Source organism: Lonchura striata, chromosome 1, assembly GCF_046129695.1.
Source record: "Lonchura striata isolate bLonStr1 chromosome 1, bLonStr1.mat, whole genome shotgun sequence".
NCBI lineage: Eukaryota > Metazoa > Chordata > Aves > Passeriformes > Estrildidae > Lonchura > Lonchura striata.
In genome coordinates, this window is record NC_134603.1 from 94857436 (window position 1) to 94878381 (window position 20946).

General features: G+C 39.8%; 1 protein-coding gene across 2 annotated transcripts; it reads right to left on the minus strand.

Annotated features, from left to right (window-relative positions):
* Positions 1-150: 150 nt before the first annotated feature.
* On the minus strand, positions 151-19373 carry BPHL (biphenyl hydrolase like). Of its 2 annotated transcripts, none has more exons than XM_021544782.2 (7): positions 19239-19373; positions 16155-16258; positions 13961-14127; positions 9605-9758; positions 7219-7281; positions 3357-3480; positions 151-372 (listed from the first exon to the last, which is right to left on the minus strand). In XM_021544782.2, exons 1-7 carry the CDS (start codon positions 19346-19348, stop codon positions 285-287), a joined length of 810 nt encoding a protein of 269 aa, XP_021400457.2. In that variant the 5' UTR covers positions 19349-19373; the 3' UTR covers positions 151-284. The 2 variants fall into 2 exon arrangements, with proteins under 2 accessions (XP_021400457.2, XP_021400456.2); XM_021544781.2 differs by having other exon boundaries at positions 7150-7281.
* Between the last annotated feature and the right edge of the window lie 1573 nt (positions 19374-20946).

Consider the following 20946-nt stretch of genomic DNA (forward strand, 5'->3'; position numbering starts at 1 on the left):
CATGGTTTCTGTCTTTCTTAACACCTCTATTGGACAAAGACCAGCTGTTCTGCCTGGGTGGCAACAAGTAAGTTTAAAGGCATGTCAGAAATCTAGCAGTACAGTGGTATGCTCTGATCACTGAGGCTTGCGTGTTCTTAAGACATATGCTTCTCATGCAAATATGTTTAATGTTTTTCTTACGTGATTCAAATCTACCTATTACTCCATTGAAAATGGAAAGCCAACCAAAATTCCTAAACAAGGCAAAGGCTAAGCACCTCTGACTTGTTTTACAGTTCATGTCAGCGTAGAAAATTTTCCACTTCTCTGTTGAAGTCCTTTGCAAAACGCAGGTGTAAATTATGCTTTCCTTCTGGCATCAGAAGTAACCTTAAAAGAGGAAAAAAAAAAAACCCCACTGATTATTCTGTGGGCATGGGTAATTAAAATGCTTGTTTCATTTTCCTTGCTCTTGGTTATCCCGTAAGGAATTGTAGTAACTCTTATTTTAAGTACTGTCCTTATGTATGTGGTTGGATTGTGAACCACAGCAACAGTTGGAACAGCAAGCATACTACTTGTCCCACTCTGGGGAGGGTAAAATAAGCCTAAATCAAATTTTTGGGTCCTAGATCCAGTTTCTAGAAAACTTTCTGATCTTCAGAGAAGGTAAGTTCCAAAACTTATGTAAGATGCATTTTGAAAGGTGTGTAAAGGACCTGAGCATGAGCACTTTTGCCTCTTTCAGAGAACAGTAGTTGTGCTGGGCAGTGAAATGTAGAGTTCCTGTCATTTCCTAAGCTTAGTTAGTTTGTGTAATCTTTCTGCAAAAAGACCATCCAAAATTAAAACCATTTATCCCTTAAAATAAAAAGGAAGTCAGAACTTCTCTGGCTATACCAAAAGCTTAGAAGTAGCACCTGCGAATAAGGTTCAATTTTTATAATATGAATATAAGTTTCACATGTCTAAAATTCTACTTATTTTTGCTTTCTGAGAAAGACTTTATCTATCAGGGACATACACTTCTTCATATGGAGGTGGGAAATTTTTAAAATTGTTTTGTTTTACCACATCCTAAGCAGTTCCTATAGAGCTAAAACCATTTTGACTGATACCATGCTGCCTCCCTGTCTAAGTCCCACTATAGCAAGAGGAATCAACCTCCTTTTGGTGGTGACAAATGCTGTTTTGTTTTGGGAAAAGAGCAGCAGCATGTGAACATATCCAGATTTTCTAGTGAATTCTGTCTGAATTTCATTGTCTGTTTCTTGAAAGTTAAGCAGCACACTGATGCACAGATTAAAGCACTGTGCATGTTAGTTCCTATATCTGTTAATGCTTCTGACTGCTGTAATGCTACTGAACTCCAGCCATACCATGCAAATGCAGAATGATGGCATACTCTTTCACCATGAGAGAAGCCAGCAATGTATCTGCACTAAAATCAGAAAAAGCTTTTTCTACTTTACTACTAGACAAAAATCAAGGCAAGAAAACCTGATGGTAGAAGCCTGTGTTACTGAAAACATACTGAATTTAGGCTTTTCTGTCTGCTTCACAATGGAATTTCTAATGCATTTCTAATAGGACCATGTGCCCAAGCATTAATTTCTGAGAACACCATTAGTGTGGTTTATTTTCTGACAAATAAGCATACAGGGGAGCACTTCAGCACAAAGACATGCAAAGAATTACTGGTTTATATTTCACTGGATGGCGTTTTCTAACAGTGTTTCATCTTTGACTTGTCTTCCAAAGAGAAGCTATCAGATTCTTGTTGATTTTCTTGGGATAATTTGCCTTAGGTAGCATCTAGAGTACTTTGGAGCTCAGTGAAACCAAGCTGTTCTGAACAGGGCATGTAGGAGTGATAAACCAGCAGACATGAAATAAAACACCTGCATGTGGTAGTTACAAAGATCTCTTGTTCTCATCTTTCCTGTAGCAGAATGCATTATTATAGTCAGCATAGTAACACATGAGATATCATTCATTTTTGCACTGAGATGACACCAGCAAAACAGCTTCCTACACTTCGCATTCATAAAAATACTTTTTCCCCCCCTCACTACTTCTGTTCTCCAGTGCTAATCATCACAGGCTGTTATTAGGTAGTAATAGAATGCTTGCATTTGTGTGCAAATTCATGAAGAAAATTCAGCTGGTAAAATCCCAGCTTTTTATAGGAAGCCTTTCTGGAATTTTCAAGTTGTGCAGGTTTTGGCTGGATAGAGTCAATTTTCTTCACAGCAGCTGGTACTGGGGCTATGTTTTAGATTTGTGCTGTAAACAGTGTTGATAATACAGAGATGTTTCTATTATTGCTGAGCAGGGCTTGCATGGCATCAAGGCCTTGGCTTCTTGTACTGCCCCACTAGGGAGGAGACTGGGGGTGCACAAGGAGCTGGGAGGGGACAGAACTGGGACAGCTGACCAAAGGAATGTTCCATGCTATATGGCATCATAGTGAGCATACAGAGCTGGGGAAAGAAAGAAGGGGGATGTTCAGAGGGATAACATTTGTCTTCCCAAATAAACTGCTATGTGTGATGGAGCCTGGCTTTCCTGGGGATGGTGGAACACCTGTGGGAGGTGTGAGTTAACCCTTGTTTTACTTTGCTGGCATGTGTGGCTTTTGAATTAGCTATTAATCTGTCTTTATCTCAACACATGAGGGTTTTTTTTCCATTTTTACTCAGCTGATTCTGTCCCTGATCCCATGAGTAGGTGAGTGAGTAGTACTGAGTTGCCATCTGGGGTTAAACCACAACACACATGAAGCAAATTTTTCTTGATATTTTTCTTGTTTAAATAATAATGTTTCTGAGCACACCTGTACCTTTTTTTCTTCATTCTGCTTTTCTTATAGACATTGAAAATTCATGGGACAGGTGGAAACAGAATCTTTGAGGTTGTTCACATTATTAGGGCACAGCAAACAGAAGCAAACTGTGTTTCTAATAACTGGGAATCTCTCTCTATTCATAGCATCTAAATTCCCTGTTCTACTGAATGGGACAGAAATGAGATCTCTTGCAGCAAAAGGAATGCAATGGTCATAACAAACAACTTTGCTTGCTTTGATAAAGCTTAGGGAGTAGTAGTTCTGTTTGCATAGTGGAAAGAGGAAAAGGGAATTACTTGGTTTCTCTCAGAGGGCTTTAGGAAGGAGCTTATTAAAATACTGTACTTTTTATACTGCAAGAAAAGTCCAGCTACTCTATTTGCATTGTAACTTGCTAGGGAAGTTCAGAATCACTCTCTGTGTGGCAGAGACAACTTGTCCAAATACTTTTTTTTTTTAACAGTGAGTTTGAACTACTTCATTCCTTCCACAAGGATTTTTATAAAAATTCCATCATTTAACTTACCGAGAGCCTTTGATGTGATTATGAATGTATTCTGCATGAGCTTGTGGGACCAAAGGGTCTTTCTCACCATGAATTATAAATGTGGGACATTTAATATCTGGCAGCAACTGTTGGCAGATATTACCTAGGGAGAAAACAAACGAAGGTCACACTTTGGTTTAAAATTGTATGAAAGATGAAACAGCTTCCATAAAGGACTCTGAACTCCATTGGTTCTAGCTATTGCCTCTCCTTGTGGATTGTGTGATTAATCTACAGAACTACATAAGCAGGACTATGATTAATATTTCTTTCTCCAAAATCTTACTTCACTGCAATTTGCTCCATTAATGGATACTAGCACAAAAAGATACAGAAAATCAAGTACTTCTGTTCTATATTTCCCCCAGGCTCCCTTTGACTCTTCAAAGCAAATGCATGAATCTCATTCCCAGCTTTGTTCTTCTTAACCTTAGAGTCTTGTGGTCCTCAGTTTAAGCTGCATTTTGTTGCAGCAGTTGCCAGGTTACAAGATTTGCTACTTTTTTGGAACAAATTAACTTAGGCTGTGCTCATACCTGTTGCACTTCCCAGGCCCGTTGCTGTCTGCAATATTCTAATGGACTGACCCTGGCTGGATGCCAAGCAACTACCTAAGCCTCTCCATCACTCACCTCCACAGGTGGACAGGGGAGAGAAAACAGAATGAAAGGTTCCTAAGTTGAGATAAGGACCAAGAGAAAGATGAATCACCAAATACCATCATGGGCAAAACAGACTCAAATCAGAGATATTAACTGAATTTATTACTAACAAAATCTGAGCAGGATAACGAGAAGTAAAATAAATCTTAGAAGCTTCTTCCTGGGTTCTCCTGTCCCTCTGTGGTGCAGGGAGATGGGGAGTGAGGGTTGTGGTCAGTTCATCACAGATTCATCACAGTTCCTGCTGCTGCTCAGGGAGTCCTTCCACTCCAGTGTGGGGTCCCTCCCACAGACAACAGTTCTCCATGAACTTCTCCAGCATGAATCCATCCCTCAAGCAATGGTTCCCCACAAACTGCTGCCAGGTGAGTCAGCTTTCCACAGTGTGCAGTCCTTCAGGCATAACCTGCTCCAGCATGAGACCCCCAGTGGGTCACAAGTCCTACCAGGAAACCTGCTCCAGGGTGGGCTCCTCTCTCCATGGGTCTGCAGGTCCCAGCAGGAGCCTGCTCTAGCAAGATTTCCCACAGGTGCAGACAGAGCCCTCTCTTGGGCCCACACCTGTTCTGGTGTGGGTTCCTCCAAGAGCTGCAGGTGGATCTCTACATCCCTGTGGACCTCCATGGGCTGCAGGGGCACAGCTGCCTCACCAAGGTCTGCACCATGGGCTGCAGGGAAATCTCAGCTCAAGTACCTCCTCTCCCTCCTTCTTCCCTGACCTTGGTTGCTGCACAGTTGTTCCTCTCACATATTCTCACTCTGCTCTACTCTGTCTGCAGTAACATCTGTGCAGTAACTTTTATTCCTTTCAAAATATGTTTTCACAGAGGTGTTTCTGCCATCACTGATTGGCTTGGCCTTGGCCAGTGGTATTTCCATCTTGGAGCAGGCTGGCATTGGCTCTGCTAGACACTGAAGAAGCTTCTAGGCACCCTGCAACTCCCCTGGTACCAAAACCTGGCCATGCAAACCCAGTACAAATGCATAACCATTTGATATCAATAGTACTAAAGCTATTCAAAAGTTGTTTTCCCTGCCCATTCATAATTTTATGTTTACTACTCATTAATCTCATTAGAAGTAATTTTAATGGTTTTGCTTAAAGACTTTGCTGAATTTTCTCCCTTTTTTTTTTTCCTAATTTCTTAGTAACCCAATTTTCAAACTCATTGCCGAACTTCCCACATTCTTGCAAAGGAATCTTTGGGCAAAACATCCTTGATGGGCTTTATATTCCATTTTTCTTTGAGATAACTTTGTCTATTTGTAGTTGTCACTTTGCAGCTACAAACAACTCTAAGATTAATGCTCATACATGTACACTTTCCTTAGCTGTAAAGTCAGAGACTGTTTCACAGTTTTTCCAATTGTTTGGTTAGTTATGCAGTCTTTGTTTGCTGTTCTACTGGTTAAATATTTTCATTTAGAACATTTTGCCCATAGTCCTCTAAAGCCTGCAGAAATGTTGACTATTTTTCAGAATGAGCACCAGGTAATTTTAGGTTATTTATCTAGGAACATAGTTGGCAGTCAAACTATTATTTCCCAGTTTTCATTACTAAAATAATCACTAAATTGTATTTACTCTAAAAGCATGGAACAGCAAGAAGAATCTTGGATGTTGCAACTTTATGCAACTTACTCAGTTTTATTAATTGTTGTCTCCTTCTAAAAATTCATTTCTTATGGTATTTTACACTAAAAGCTGTCTCATTTAGGGAAAACAGTCTACTTTTAAAAAGAGCTTAAGTTTTTGACCAACATTGGGTTTACTGTCCTCCTTTCATCTCTAATGGGTTTTATTAACACCTTTTCTTATATCTGCTGTAACTCTGCCTTTGTTGCAGTGTTTTATCTTTAATTGCAAGGTGATCTGTTTGTAATCTAAATTGGAAAACTGTTTTTCCTCTGGAAAAAAACCTCTGCAGTCTGATAGCTGTTATCTCTTGCAGCAAACATTAGGCTTCTCCCAGTATCTGACCCAGTTTCAGCATCTAGGCAATTCAGCTCCTTGTTGCATGTTTCTTGCTGGCTTGTTTTTCACAGTCACTTTATCTCAGTGTCTGAGGCATGTGCAGGCTGTGAAGGGATGTCACAGCCACAGATTCACCAACCTAGGCTTTGCACTTCAGAAAAAAATAATTCTAAGGAGATTCCAGAAAAGGTAAAATAAAATTGGAACCTAATTTGTTACATCACTTTACTGGGAGAAATCCTAGTCCTGTGTTGATCCTATATAAAAATTTATGGCAAAAATATGACACAAAGGAACATTTTCCTTGTAGTACCTGCTGCTGTTAATGTACATCACCTTCTATCTTCCATTGTGAGAGCTACAGGAAAACGTGGATAAGAGTTACAAACACCTTTTTTATACATTATGTATTACTGCGTTAGGCAAATTAAAAGCAAATTCCCTCTGAATCAAAATAGAACTGCAGATTATTATTCATAATATCCTTGGCTGAAAAAGTCTATGTAGAGTAATTGCAGAAATCTTCAGGAATAAACAATTATATTGTCTAGTTTAACTTTTTTTTGTTTTATTTTTAAACATCTGAGCTGCTTCAATAGTGTTTTTAAAAAGTGCCTTTTTAATTCCAAGTTCTCAGAATCTGAAGTCCCTTCTTTTTTAACTAAAACATTGCTAAAAGGATTGAAAGGATGCTAAAAGGTTTGAAAGAGTATTTCAGCTCTGTTTTGCAAGAAGTGGAAAGCGCATGCCTTACTTTTGGTACATCTTAACTATGCCACCAAGAGATAATCCTTTGACACAGAGACAGAAGAGGAGAGAAAGATTCTGCCTGAGCAGAACCCTTCCTATTTAGTCTGCACAAAAGCAATGACTTAATAATGCAGTTTTGTGGTGGAACAAGAGGAGAGACTCGTCAGCTAACGTTTTCCATAAATGTTTTCCTCCCATACCTTTCTGGTTCTGTGAACCATCTACAGAGTAATTGTGTTATTCCTGAGTGTGAGTCAGACACAGCTTTTAATGCCATATGCAGAGTCCTTCCTTTACTGGCTGCTAGAAGTACTGTTAGAGTAGTAGGCAATTCTGGATTAAAAAGAATTCTAATTGCCCCAGTTTAACACTGTGAAAGTCTTACCATCTGAATTTTCAGCAAAACGCGATATTCCATCTACCCAAGCCTCACAGGTTTCTGCAAAGTACTTATGTCCATACAGCTCTTCCAGTGGTTTCCTGACCTTTTCACTCCATTTGGAAACATCTCGGATGCCTACATAAAATAAAGTTGAAATATGTCATGTCCTTTCCAGCAAAAAGGTACAAGCCACACCTAATATGGGGAAGTTCTCAAACCAGACTGCAAATATGTATTTCAAACTCGAAAATGTAATGGATGTTTTAAGTAATTCATAGTATGGAAAGAGTAAAAATTACAGTTGTACAACCTCTGCTGTGGTCTTCTGAGTTGTTGAGGAACATCTGAGTTGTAGAGGAACACAAGGAAAACCGGAAAAAAACATAATATTCGAAGGACTCAGTCCTAAAACTTCTGATGGTTCTTTCTTGAAGGCTTTCATAAGAGAAATTCAAGGGCTACCTTGTGTATAAAACTGGGACTGTTTTATAACAGTGTTCTAGACCTGGCAGTTTTTTCATATCCTTTAACCTTTTGCATGGCCTCATGGATGGAAGTTCTTCCATGGCTCCTACCAACTCTCAGAGGAAGGAAGCTCTTACTAAGGCATTCCAGCAAGCTGACATCATGGTACATTTGCCATAGTTTTACACAAAAACAAGTGACTCAGTACAGATCTGTGACTCATGGCAGGCTGGCTAAAACTGTACAAATAATCTGATATTTTAGTTATTTATCAGATTTTTCTATTTTTTTTCCTCTAAAATTTTCAGTACTGCTCACAAACTAGGTATTCAAAAGGGTTATTTTCACTAAACTATATTCCAGCTGTGCAGCTTTGTACTGACAAAATCTGAAACAAAGTTGGCACAGCAGAGACCAGGACAGTACTGAATCATCAAACTGCAAAATATGCCACTAGCAAAATTTTTAATTGGTTTCAAAAGTTAATTAAGGGAAGAAAGGAATGAGATGTTAATTAACAAAGAGAACCTGTCCAGCCAAATGATAAAGGTAGCTGTGACTGAAAGTATTTTATAACAGCATCTGATTTGAAACGAGACTGCTCACCCCAGGCTAGGTGCTACTGAACAACTGTTTCCCATATAATCTACTGTTTTGTCTTTGTGGTGGGCATTAATTTAAAAAGAGAAGGGAGAAGCCAATGTTGAAAGGACATAGACAACAAATCAACACCTTTCTTTCCTGCTAAACCCTCCAATCCAGCTGACATGCACTGATAAGCCAGTTGTAGAAGACTTGTGCTGCTACTCTCTGCACTCCATCAGCCAGGGAGAGATGTTGAAAGCAACAATTCACAAAGGACAAAGGTCAATATTTCAGTGGGCACTCAATGTAAATAAGGTTTCTTTTTTGTTGTTGTTTTGGGTTTAATTTTTCTTTTACATTTTAGTCTGCTGTGCAGGGAGGAGGTGTCCATTTCATAGTTATACAACAAAAAATTCATAAGTATAAAAACATGTGAAGCATTTTATGGAGCTAAAAAGTATTTTGCTTTCTGACATAAAAAATATATTGCTATTACCACTACCACTTTGAGTTTTAGTATAGGTGAGGTAAATACAGATATGCAATATATACACTTGTAATTTTGCTGAAGCAGGAGAGATTTCACAGCGGATATAAATCAAACTGCAGTCACTAAAATGAAACTATAATGGGTTACATTTGGTGAGAGCAAACATGGTTAACTCTTTTCACTTCTATGTTCAACAGGAAATACGGCCCCTTTCAGAGCTCACCAGCCATTTCTTCCTATTTTTCTTTACAGTGAGCAGTGATCTCAGATTCTATTTCACATGAGTGGAATAAGGACCAGAAACCTCATATTTCTTCACTTTGCAAAGGTTTTCTAATGATAATAATTAACTCTGAAGGAATGCAAATGGTAAAGACACCTTGGGACATTTACTTGAAAGATTAATTTGCTTCCTGAACTTAAAAGGTAAGTTATGAACTTGTTTTCTTACTGTCTATATTATATAGCCCCTAGAGGCAAAAGCTGTAATGAGCTAGCCCAGTAATTATCTGTGGACCTGGTTTTAAAAAGGTTGTGCAAGATGTGAGATAAGAAATCAAACCTGGGGTTTGAGAGCATTATTTGGAATTTATTTTTAGAAATTTGTTATAGCAACAAAACTTTCACTTTCTGAAAACTGCTGATAAGCTGCTGTTAGTCCTACTTTTCATCATGGTAAACCGGAAAGGGCTTACTAAAAGATCTATTATATTACCCTTATAATAATTGTTAGAGAGTTTCTCACTATAAATTTAATCTATCTCTATACCTAGCAATGCAGTGAATTTTGTGTCCTGTCTCTTTAGGTTTGTTTTGTCCTCAGCTCTGTCTCCACTTAGCTATTACATGACTAAGATCCTTGGGTCAAGTAGAAAGTAAAATAATTTATTTAGAATACAATATGCAGTTCATACATACCACCGTAAATTCTCACATCCTCTTGAGTAACGCTGGCATTTGCTCCCCAGACAACCAACTTGTGGATAAGATTTGGGTACTTTGCAGCAGCAATGAGTGCTGTAATTCCACCATCACTCCACCCCAGCAAGGAGAACTTCTCAAACTTCAGTGCCTTGATTCATACAAGAAAGTTATATGCAAATCATCAGCTGGCTTTACAGCCAAATGTCAAGTATTTATTGAAAATTAACTCTACCATTTTAGGCACAACACTACGTAGTTAATCTATAGTTAGCTTTAATAGTTAGAAAACATAATTTTCTTACTATATATAAAAATGCTAAAAATAGTCAAATATTTAGAAAACAAAAAATGACATCTGCCATTTCAATTTTCTATAACTCTTCTATGAAACAGGCAGTAGTCCTATTAGATTCTTGCTGCATTTTAAAAAGCCCTCCAAAAAAAGAAAAGTTGATTTAAAATGGAGAGTAAAGACCTTTTCAGAGAGCCTGATAATACAAAGAATCTGTGGAAACTCTTGGTGTGAAGTTGGCAAAGACTACCACAGTGTGGATGGTAAGCAATCCAAGATTAAGCTAAACTTAAGAAAAAGAAAAATGTAAGACTTGAAAAATGGAAGCCAGTTATCTGGTTTACTGATGCTATCTTCTTTTTGGTAACAACCAAAAACCAAAAAAAAAAAACCCAAAAAAAAAAAAATCTGCTTTTTGGTAACAACCAAAAAACGCTTAAAGTATTTTCTAAAGGAATGTATCAAATTTTAGTTGCTTATTCACATTTTCTGAAGCTTGTGAGTGTATGTTTGAAATGTTACTTCACGGTCAGTTGCAATTTGAAACATGAATAACTAAATGCCTCTTTCTTCAAAAGGAAAGCTTAGGGCAAAAACTTTTACAACCAAGACCTTAATTCATTCTGACCAGTGACAGGACCCAAGGGACCAAGCATGAAGCTGAGTTGGTGGAGGTTTAGGTTGGATATCAGGAAGGGGTGAAACTGGAACAGCTCCACAGGGCAATGGTCACAGCACCAAGCCTGACAGAGCACAAGAAGCATTTGTACAATGTTCTCAGGCACATGGTGTGAGCCTTGGAGTGTCCTGCACAGGGCCAGGAGTTGTACTCAATGATCCTGATGGGTCCCTTCCAACTCAGCATGTTCTGTGATTCTATGATAATGCTTTGTTCTAGAATTTCTAACTCTTGTTTCCTCATAAATCACTATATGTTGTAGGGAGTACTGATAGTCACAGGTGAGAGAATTTTGTGTGTGTTATGTTCAGTGAAGAAAGAGTGGGGAAGGTAAAGGCACTCATCTGAAGGTTGTAGAGGAACGATGGTTAACCAACAGTACAATGGTTAAGCAATATTTGAAGTTTTGCATACAGGAACTGCGGTTTGTGAACTCACTCACAAGAAAATATATTTCACAGTGTGTTTTGCTTTTGTTCTGCAAAAAATACAGCCTTTTAGATGTAATTAAGGAGACTATTGTACTTTTGGAGCAAAAAGAGCAAGTTAGTTGAATGAGCTGCTTTGGTGCTTGCTGGTGTCAGAAATCCAGGCCTGCTTTGTTGTGACAGAAGAAAGCAAAAATGCAGGCAATGACAGAAACAACTCTCCCTCATACAAAGGGAGAAAAAGAAGTTTCTACTTTGCTAGTAAACTTGATGATCAAGTGAGGCACAACTTTACTAATCAACTCAATATTTAGCAGATTTCTATCCCTATAAGGCTTTTCTGTTTTTGGCTTCATCCTCAGTATTCTGCTCACTGTAGTTTTGACCAATTTTAGATTCCACTCTGCAAATCTGTAATTACTAAACAGAAAATAAATAAGGTAGGGGAAAGAAAGGGACATGTGAAGTAAGAGCTGACAACAAGAAAAGAGAACTTTGAATTTTTGCAGCTGATCAGAAGCTGGCCTTGGTGTGATGAAGAGGTAGTTCATCTGTGTCCAACTTTCACTTTGTGCTCCTGAAGGGTTCCTGGTATCTTGGCAGATTCTGGGGGTTTGCAGCAATGCTTGTAAAGGCTAATTTTTGATGTTGCCACTGTTCCCTTACTGTCAGTAGCAAATGATGGGGCTTAAAGTTGGCTGATGGATGGAATAGCTGATTAAATTTTTGTTCTTCATGCCAGGTTATTTGAGATCTGTTTGCCTCCAGTATTTCTCATGTTTACTAGCCTTTATCTTGATGCATTCTTTGGGGTATCTCAGGATGCCTTTCCAGCAGGAGGAATTTAATTTATCCTCTGCAGCTTTCAGAAAAACAATGTGATGTAACAGATGTGCTGGATAAGGTGTGCATGTTTGCTTGCTTTAATTTTTAACTACTTACAGTATAGGTCACTAACCTAACATGGCCGATACCCTGAAAGCTGATTGCACAGCACAGTTTTGTGGGTGATTTTCTGCTGCCTTTACTCAGTGAGTGAACAAAATTTATTTTGAAGTCACCTTCTCCATCCAGGCCTATGTGAAATGCAATCCAGTGACCACATACAACAGTGAGCTGCAACACATCACTGTGCACTGCATGTATGCTTTCACTGCATCACAGGGAGTGTAGCACAAACAAAAGTTACAGTTGATGTACAAAAACATAGAGAAGCCTAAGCCCATCCTTTTGCTAGGACAGTGGCTCTGAAGAGTAAGAACTTCTTAAATATAAACACAAATTATTTACCTAATGATTTTTTTAATGCTATTGACTTTGCTAGCATTAGACATTGGGGTAGAGGGCAGCAAAGTGGACTCAGGTGCAGTATATTCCTTCTATTTCAAGTAAACTCCTTCACAGAAGACAAATGGAGATACAGAACAGTTTCTTCTGCATAAAGGTGCTAAATACTCCACAGAATTTCAGCTTTTGTTATTTCACAGAAACCTTGTATCACTCACAGCTCCAGCAGAGACACCAGAATATGAAGGAGACTAGAACAAAGGTGCTGAAGGCTCACCATAGGGATATGTTTTTTGGATGATTGTAGGTTGGATGATCTATATAAACTTATATTCTGGAAGTCATAGTTAGAATGATTCCTTGGGATTTGTGCTATCCTTTATAATATCCTAAAATAGAAGTAAGTCATCCATGCTTGGAAACACTTTAGTAAGTTGTTATTATATGTTTATATTGAGAAACATCTTCAATAAAACAGGATGCTATGCCTCATTTGCTTTGGCAGCTCTAGAGATTGGTAGGCTGCTGTTCCGTTTGGCTGGAAGCTACATGGTTACATTCCCTCTGGGGAAAACTCTGTTTAATATTTTGCATTTATTAGTATTTGATCAGAGACAAGAAAGGGGGACGACCATTTAGACTGCAAGTTTGTCACCTATTCATGGCAGCATCTTTATTTTCTTTGCTAGTGTAGCAGAAAAAAATTGAAGATTTACAGTACAGGGAGATAGCTTTTATGGTTAGAGGGCAAATCTGTGTCTTAATCCTGATTCTACTGTCAGACTTACTTTGTTTCACTATGCAGAATCCACCTGGAAGGCCACATTTCCAGTTTCAGATGGGTTTTCAGCCAGGTTATTGTTTACTACAGAAATAGAGTTGGACTGACTGTCTGAATCTTGCCTCATATTTTTGGAATTTTAATGCTCTGTCAAATTTCTTAACATGGTCAAAGAGACTGTATATCTTAATATAAAAAGACAGAATATTAGTTAAAGCTAAACCATAAAATAGTGTCTGCAGTTATAGGACAGAATAAAAGAGGAACACAGAAACACAGATTAGAATAAAAAGTTCTGCAAGAAGGAGAAATAATAACAGCTTTAGGCCATATTCTTTATAACCACAATAGCAGTATTAATTAGTAAGATTTGGTATGGTCACAGGAAGCCTTTGATTTCCCACAAAAATTACTTCAGTAATGTGCTGTAAAATAAAGCATCAAGTTAATTTTTAGAATCAAATGTTGCTTAAAATGGGCTGCTCCAGGCAAAATGCCAAGATTCTATTAGATAGAAAATTTCCTAAGAGCCCTTCAGTTAAAGGGCTGGTAATCCCTTCAATTAAATTACTTTGCATAGACTTTGTTTCTTATACACATTTAACTAAACTTATATGGTTTTTGGCTGCAAACCTCTTAGAGCAGGGCCTTAGAACAAAAGCACATTGCTTTATATTAATTCCCACTGCTGAACCTCTATGTATCTTGCAGAATAGGTGGAAGAAGAAAATATTTTCTAGAATAGTGTGTATATCCTTTTAAGCCTTCATTTGTATGGTCTTTTCATAATCTGCTGTCTGCTGGAAACAATCTTCCTCCTTCTCAAAATTTAAGGAAAACAACTTAAAAAAAAGAAATAATAAAAATCTCATCATAGATTTACCTGCATAAGATCCACAGCATCTTTTGCATCCCTCTCAAAGAAATCTGGAGGAAAGTCTCGAGATGGAGGAATGGACTTTCCATAACCCCGAGGATCCCAAGCAACAATTGTGAAAAGTTGCTTATTCATAGACTTAAGCTGAGGTCCAAAATCAGTTTGACCACTCCCTGAAACATTATAATTTTTCAATTTTATTAACCACCATACTGCATACATAGTATACATTCTTTCAAGGGAAAGTGGGGAAAATTTGTAGCTTCACTCCAAATAAGAGATTATCCAACAAGTGAAGTACTCTTTAATTGTAACTATCCATTGCAATTCTTAGACAGGAAGAACCACAACTAAAATCTTTAGAAGCATCTGCAGTATGTTCAGAGCAAACTGTTTCTGGTAGATGTGAAAGGTTTTCAAGAACAGCATTCTCATGTATGATTAAATACAATATCTTAAACTGAGTTACTTGAGTAGAGATTTATATTTGACAGATTTAAAGTACCAGCAAGGTCATTGCTGTTTACCTGGGCAATACAGGCGACACTGAGAGGGCAGGAATATTTTGCTACAAATTTGTAAGTGAAGAAGCACTGTGCCAGATGGTTACTTATTTGATAAAGCATCTCTTTTGGTGCTTAAAGCTGACCTTTAAATACTTTGTTGCCTGAGGAGACTGTGGTACCACAGAAGCATAAAATTATGTAATTTTAATTTTTTAATATGTAAAATTAAGACAAATACAGCCTTTTTTTCTGAGGTGGACCCATTTCTCCTATAAATGATTCAGACCTTCAAAGGATTTAAAAATTAAGTACTCCTGTCTATTACACTAAGCTATCTATGAATGAAGGTAACCTAGCATGAAAGTAAGACTGCAGTTTGTGTTGCTTGTATTGTGGTCATGTGGTAATAGTATCAAATGCTACTTGATTAAAACTTGTTCAAATTTAATGTGCTGAAATATGAAATTTGCTACCTGTTGCGATATTAAAAAGCCATTTAAAGGCATTTTAGAGTTTTTTTTTCTGTTGACTTGGAGAAATCAGTCCTCAGATACCATCAACAGGTCTAAGTTATAAAAGAGGCTTTATATAGCCTGCTATGATGATATCAATGTATGCATAATAACAAAAATAATCAATAACAATAATATTGCTCACAACTGCAGAAATACATTATTTCCATTTAAAGAGTTTGCATTGGCAACAGTATTGCTAGTTTAAAAAGCTGTTTAAAATCAATAGATTGAAACATATGACTACTTGACATATGACCAGTATTAATTTTTTCCACCCTCCCCTTGAGAATTCTTTGAAAGAAAGAACCACACCATGAAGACTTGAAAACATTGCTGCCAAGAAGAAAATGTTTCCTGCTCTTCAGTTCTTGACATTTTATCATCTTATCCAGCAATTCAATTAAGCATTTGCCCAACTCTGAGCACAGTAACAGTCTTACTGACAGCCTGCCATGAACTGTTGGTAAGTCTGATGGATCCTTTAGAACTGCAAGAACCCAGAAAAAATAGGCTGTGTTAATTTTAAAAGGTTGTTATCAAAAACAGAGTTTTCAATGGACAAACACCACTCAGCTAGCAGAACCTGTTGTCAATCTCAAAAAAATCACTGAGAATCTTAATGATGTTGCCTTGAATAAACAAAACATGAAAATACATCTTTAAGCAAAAAATAAATTTTAACACTGACTTTTTCACAATAAACTGTAAGGGTTACATCATGTCTATAAATTCAGTTGGAATCCATCCAGCTTCTAAAGAGGAATGCATAATTCAGTCTGCCTAACAAATATAGCTGACCTGTTTTTTCCTCCCTTCTGCTATTTTCCACCTTGTGTAGCTATTTGCCACCTGTCCTGGACACCACCTTTGCACAGTTAAATCCAAAAGTCCAAGTGACCACTAGGTGAGTCAAGACATCGTATAAAAGGTGCCTGGTAAGATGAAATATTTTAAAAACTGTTAACTGATAGCAACAACTCTGCAATTTCCCTTCTGTTTTAAGTGTAGCAATTTTTTAAAAATGACAATGCTCCATAATCAGGAGCATTGTCATTTAAATTGTTGAATGTCATTGTCATTGATGTTGAATACATTACAAAATAGTTTTGTGCATTCTTGCTGGAGACCACTTGGATAAAGAAGTGGGTGTTCTACAAAGACAAGATAAAATCTCCAAACCTAGCATTCCTGGAAGCAGAAGAACTGCATGGCTTCCTTCTCCTGTTTGCTGATAATGCAGGTGAACTCCATTCACTTGGATTTTGGCAGATGTTATTGAAGTACTAGGGACAGAGAAAGAAGAGAGAAATAGGAAAACATTCAGAGAGTTAATTTTTATTACTACCTGGTCACTTCAGGAATACAGAATAATTACTTTTCCTAGATATTAATGACACCACTGTGAGATTTTAATGGGTCACTTGCCTTTCATGGGTGCATAGAAGATTAAAAAAAGCTTCTCAGGAAAAGAGAATAATTCAGTTGTGACCATTATGTAGCATCCATACCTAGGCTAAAGGATTGGGGGTGGGAAAACAGTTTTGATGGTGCAACCAGGAAAAAATAAAGGCAGCTTTACATGGCTACAGAAATATTGAAATAAATATATTAGAGAGGAGAAACCTCATTCTGTCACAGCATAACTTTCAAAATGGCTGGTGTTCACCTTGCTATTACTAAACTGAGCCTCTTCATCTGCCAGAGAAACCACAATCTATTGTTGCTGCTCCTCATGAACCACAGGGTCTGCAATGAAAACCACTTTGCACTGAGATGAGAGCAGAGAAGAAGAATGTGATAATAATATTTCTGTCAGTGTAATCTCACCAGGAGATAATGCTTAATTGAAAAACACCACATGAGCAATAAATCCACACACTAAAAAATCACCACATAAACTGACTGCACAGGCCATCTCTCAGCCCCAACACTTAAACCCCTACACTAATCTTCAGTACAAAGGAAGACATATGTGTAAATGCAAATAAGTGACCTAAGAAACCATGTCCAGATACAAACCCCTAGTGAGAAAGCAGAAGTAGCACAGATTCAAAGTATCTTCTTAAAAGTATAAACCATTACATCTGTTCTCCCAGGCAAATTTATGCCCTAATGGTTGCAAAACATCTTTTCAACAGCCTAATTAATTTTATTTAAAGGTAATATGAAAAAAAATCTTGTCATTTGGTTACATATGGCTATTGAGTAACAATAATTTCACCTAGATTAAATATTCATGCCCTATGAATTCAATCACTGTGAATTTCATGTACATAGAGACATGTTGTTTTCCAGCCTCAGATATAATAACAATCTCTATTCCATGATATGCACTGGACAATTCATTAGCAATTTAATTTTTATATATAAAGTCTGAACTACTTACAGTATGTACAGAGGTGAAAGTGGTGGATTACAGATAAAAGCAATCCCAGTAATTTAAACCCTTTTCATAAGAAAAATGAACAGTAGCTTGCAAACGCAGGTTCCTAATACATAAGTGGCAGTTAAACCACAGAACCTCTTCAACATAAAGCCATTTTAATTTTAAGTAAAATCTTGGATCTGTGTAACCCATCATGCCACATGCCTGAATAAAAGCTGTGACTCTGAAGAATAGTATCAGCTCCTTATGTGCAGATCCAATTTGAGAACTGGAGTACAAATGCAGATCTGTGGCAAGAGTACAGCTCAAAGAAACTGTGTAATTATAACTTCAGTGAGTTTTGCTAAATTGCTATGCTAATGTGATTGTTTGCCTGTAATGCAATATACATATATAATGAGCACTTCCTTATAGTCCATAGTCCATCTATCACATTTGATGTGGTTTATTACATCTTACAATTCAAATTCTGCATGTAGCACTCATATGGCTGCCTTACCCCCTTTTTGAATACTGACTTTCACTTTTTTTCTTTATAAGGGTTTTGTTTTTATTCTTCATATGCCATCTTTTCTTTGCCATCAATTTCAACAGGCACTTTATTATACTTCTCACCACAGTGTATCAGCACATTGCTCTTATTAAATTTTAAGAATAATGTGATGGGCTTTTTTGCTTATGATTAATAATTGCCAAACCCACACTCAGTTCCTAACAAAACAGAAATAATCAATATCTTGTTACTTTTTAAGAAACAGGTTAGCAATGTACAGTTTAACAGACAGTTATATATTCTACTTTCCTGATTCAGATTTTTTTTCCACATAGTTCTGTGTTTTTAGGATTAATTATTAACATCTGGGCCTTGAGAATTTTGCTGAGTCTGTGATGCTTTTCCATTCTTGGATTATGCTTTGGTGTGAAGCTCACTGAAATCCAGGAGTTTCACACAGAGGGTATTTTCAATACTTTTTGGACTAACTACAAACGAGTTGGGGTTTTTATGCACTGAGAAATTGTATTGGAATTGGCAACATCTAAGGCATACTTAATCCTTCCAATACCAAATTTCTGGGAGCCTGAAATCTTCAGGCTTCATCAGTGTGCTTGTCAGTAGGATGACTTCACTTCCGTTAAGGTTTTGTAAATAATGTTTTTTTCATTGGTTGAAAGAATTGGAAACTGTGGTAAAACAAAACAAAAAAACCAAAAACCCCACCCTGGTGTTTTGGATTATTAATGTTAAGGTGTACAACTCTTTGAGAAGCGTTGGATACATACTGCCTATGTTTACCACAGCAGCACAGATGCAGAGTGGGCAGATCTTGTTCCTCGTACTCTTAATGAGTGCAGGTTAATCTGGGAACTACCTCTGTTCCAGCTTTCTACAATACGACCTGCTCTTTATCTGTGCAGGGGAAAAATATTATGGTACTATGTCAGTTTTCCTCAACAGGATCTGCGGAATAATCGGGATGATATAGATTAGATATTTGATTAGGCGAGTGCTCTCTTGGCTACCTCGGCGACCTCCAGGGAGCCCCTTTCCAGCAGCAGGCGGCGGAGGGCTGGCGGCCAGCGGCACGTCCTGCCCTGCGGGGACCGCCACAGGGGAGGGCGACAGGCACTGCCCAGACGGCGCTGCGGAGCCTTCCAGGTCCGGATCCCGGCAGCGCAGGGAAAGCAGGAGCCGGCTCCTCAGGACACCGCCCGAGTCCCCGCTGTGTCACCTCCGCCCTCCCGATCCCACGCACCACCCCCTCTGCTGACACGCTTTGTCTATCCCGCCGCCTGTCTGACAAATATCCCCTTCCCCAAGCCGCGGGAAGGGAGGAGGGAGCTGGGGAAAGGGAGGAGGAGGCGGCTGTGGATTTTACCCGTAGCAGGCGGCCGGTCCGCGGGGCGGGAGCGGCGCTGCCCGGGCGGGCGGCTGCAACTGCAGCAGCGCCAGAGCCCGCAGGGCCCGGCCCGCGCTCCGCCAAAACATTGCACCCAGCGAGGCCGGCGGGGAGGGAGGGAGACGGGGGAGCCGGCCCGCCTCTCCTCCCCTCCCGCCCCGTGTCCTGCCCCCATCAGGGCCGGCCCGCCTCTCCTCCCCTCTCCTCCCGCGTCCTGCCGCCTCCCCTCCCGTTTCTCCCCCGCCGGGCGGGAGGCGGGGCCACTCCAGGGCCCGTGCAGGGAGGGGGGCGGGGCGGTGTCCGCGCTCTGATTGGTGACCGCCGCTGTCACTCAGGGCAGAATGGGCGGGATTGGCCGCTGGGCTGTGGCCCCGCCCCCCGCGGCAGCTGTGGGGCCGGAGCAGGTCTGTTGGTTCCTCCTCCCGCATCCTTTCCCGGTTCCTGATCCCGCCTGGGAGCCGTGGAAGGGATAGTACTGCCCCCGCTTGAGAGCAGGAGGCGAGGGTTGAGGGCTTTGCCCTCACCAGCCTCCTGCGAGAGTAGAGCAGCGCCCAGCGCAGCACAGGCGTTTGGCTGCGCTATCGGCCGTGGCTTGGAGCGGGGCTCTGTGAGCGCCTCCCTCCTCTTCCAGAGGCGGAGACAATGGAGACGCGGCAGCGCCCGGGATGTCTGCAGGGAGCAAAGATCCCGGCCCTGGAGATAATGGGAGCTGAAGCCATGAACTGCCCCTCCGGCACTGCCCGTGATGCAGAAGCTCCGTGGGCTGTGAGAACACAGAGGACACGGGATCGCCTGTGGCTCCAGGTCTGCCTGGGAACGCTCCCCGGGCAGCTGGGGCACTGAGCTGTGATAGTGCAACCTCCCCGGTGGCCGTGCCTTCAGCGTCTCAGCGTCCAGGCGTCCCCAAGCGCTTGGCAGGAATCATTAACACTGCCTCACCAATGTTATTGTATAGGGCCTGCTTGTAGGGAACATCTGGAAAAAGCTTTTGCACTGGCAAGTCCCCGTACTCATCAGGGCTGGCCACTTCTGAAGCAGCCTGGCTGCTTTCATTTAATGCAGCGCTTGGCCTGGCTTTCCTCTGCATATTCTCACAATTTGCACATAAAACACCAAGGAGACCAACTGCTTTCCTTGGTGTCTAGCTGTGTTTCTTGGTGTCTGTTTTCCAAGCATGGAGGAGAATGGATTGAGTCTGAGTCACAGCCAGCCAGGGTGATGGTGGAAAAGGCAGTTAGGAAAATAGCAGAAAGCTGCAGAGCTGATATAAAGCTTGAAGCAGACCTAAAGGTCTCCTGCCTTATACCTGGATGAGAGGAATTTCCTCAGGATAGGTCAGTGTTAGGTATTCCAGCCCAGCAGAAGCTCAGTGGCTGTCCTGAGAGTGAATAGTTGTCATCCTTCTCACCCCATTGCCATATGTGTGCATGGAACTAACAAGTCTTCGAGACAAATGACAGTCATAACAAATCCCAGTGCATAAAGAGATTAACTCAACTGTGTGAGCATACTGGTTCGGTTTATCCCCTGAGCAGATCAAACCATTTAAGATTAAGGTCTTTAGAATGGATAATTACAAGCAATCCTTCATCAGGACAAGCTGTCTTTGCTTTTGCCTGGTGACATTTACAAGCCCCTGCAGTTTCCTTGGTTCTTAGGCTACTTTCAGAGGCTCATCTTTGTTGTG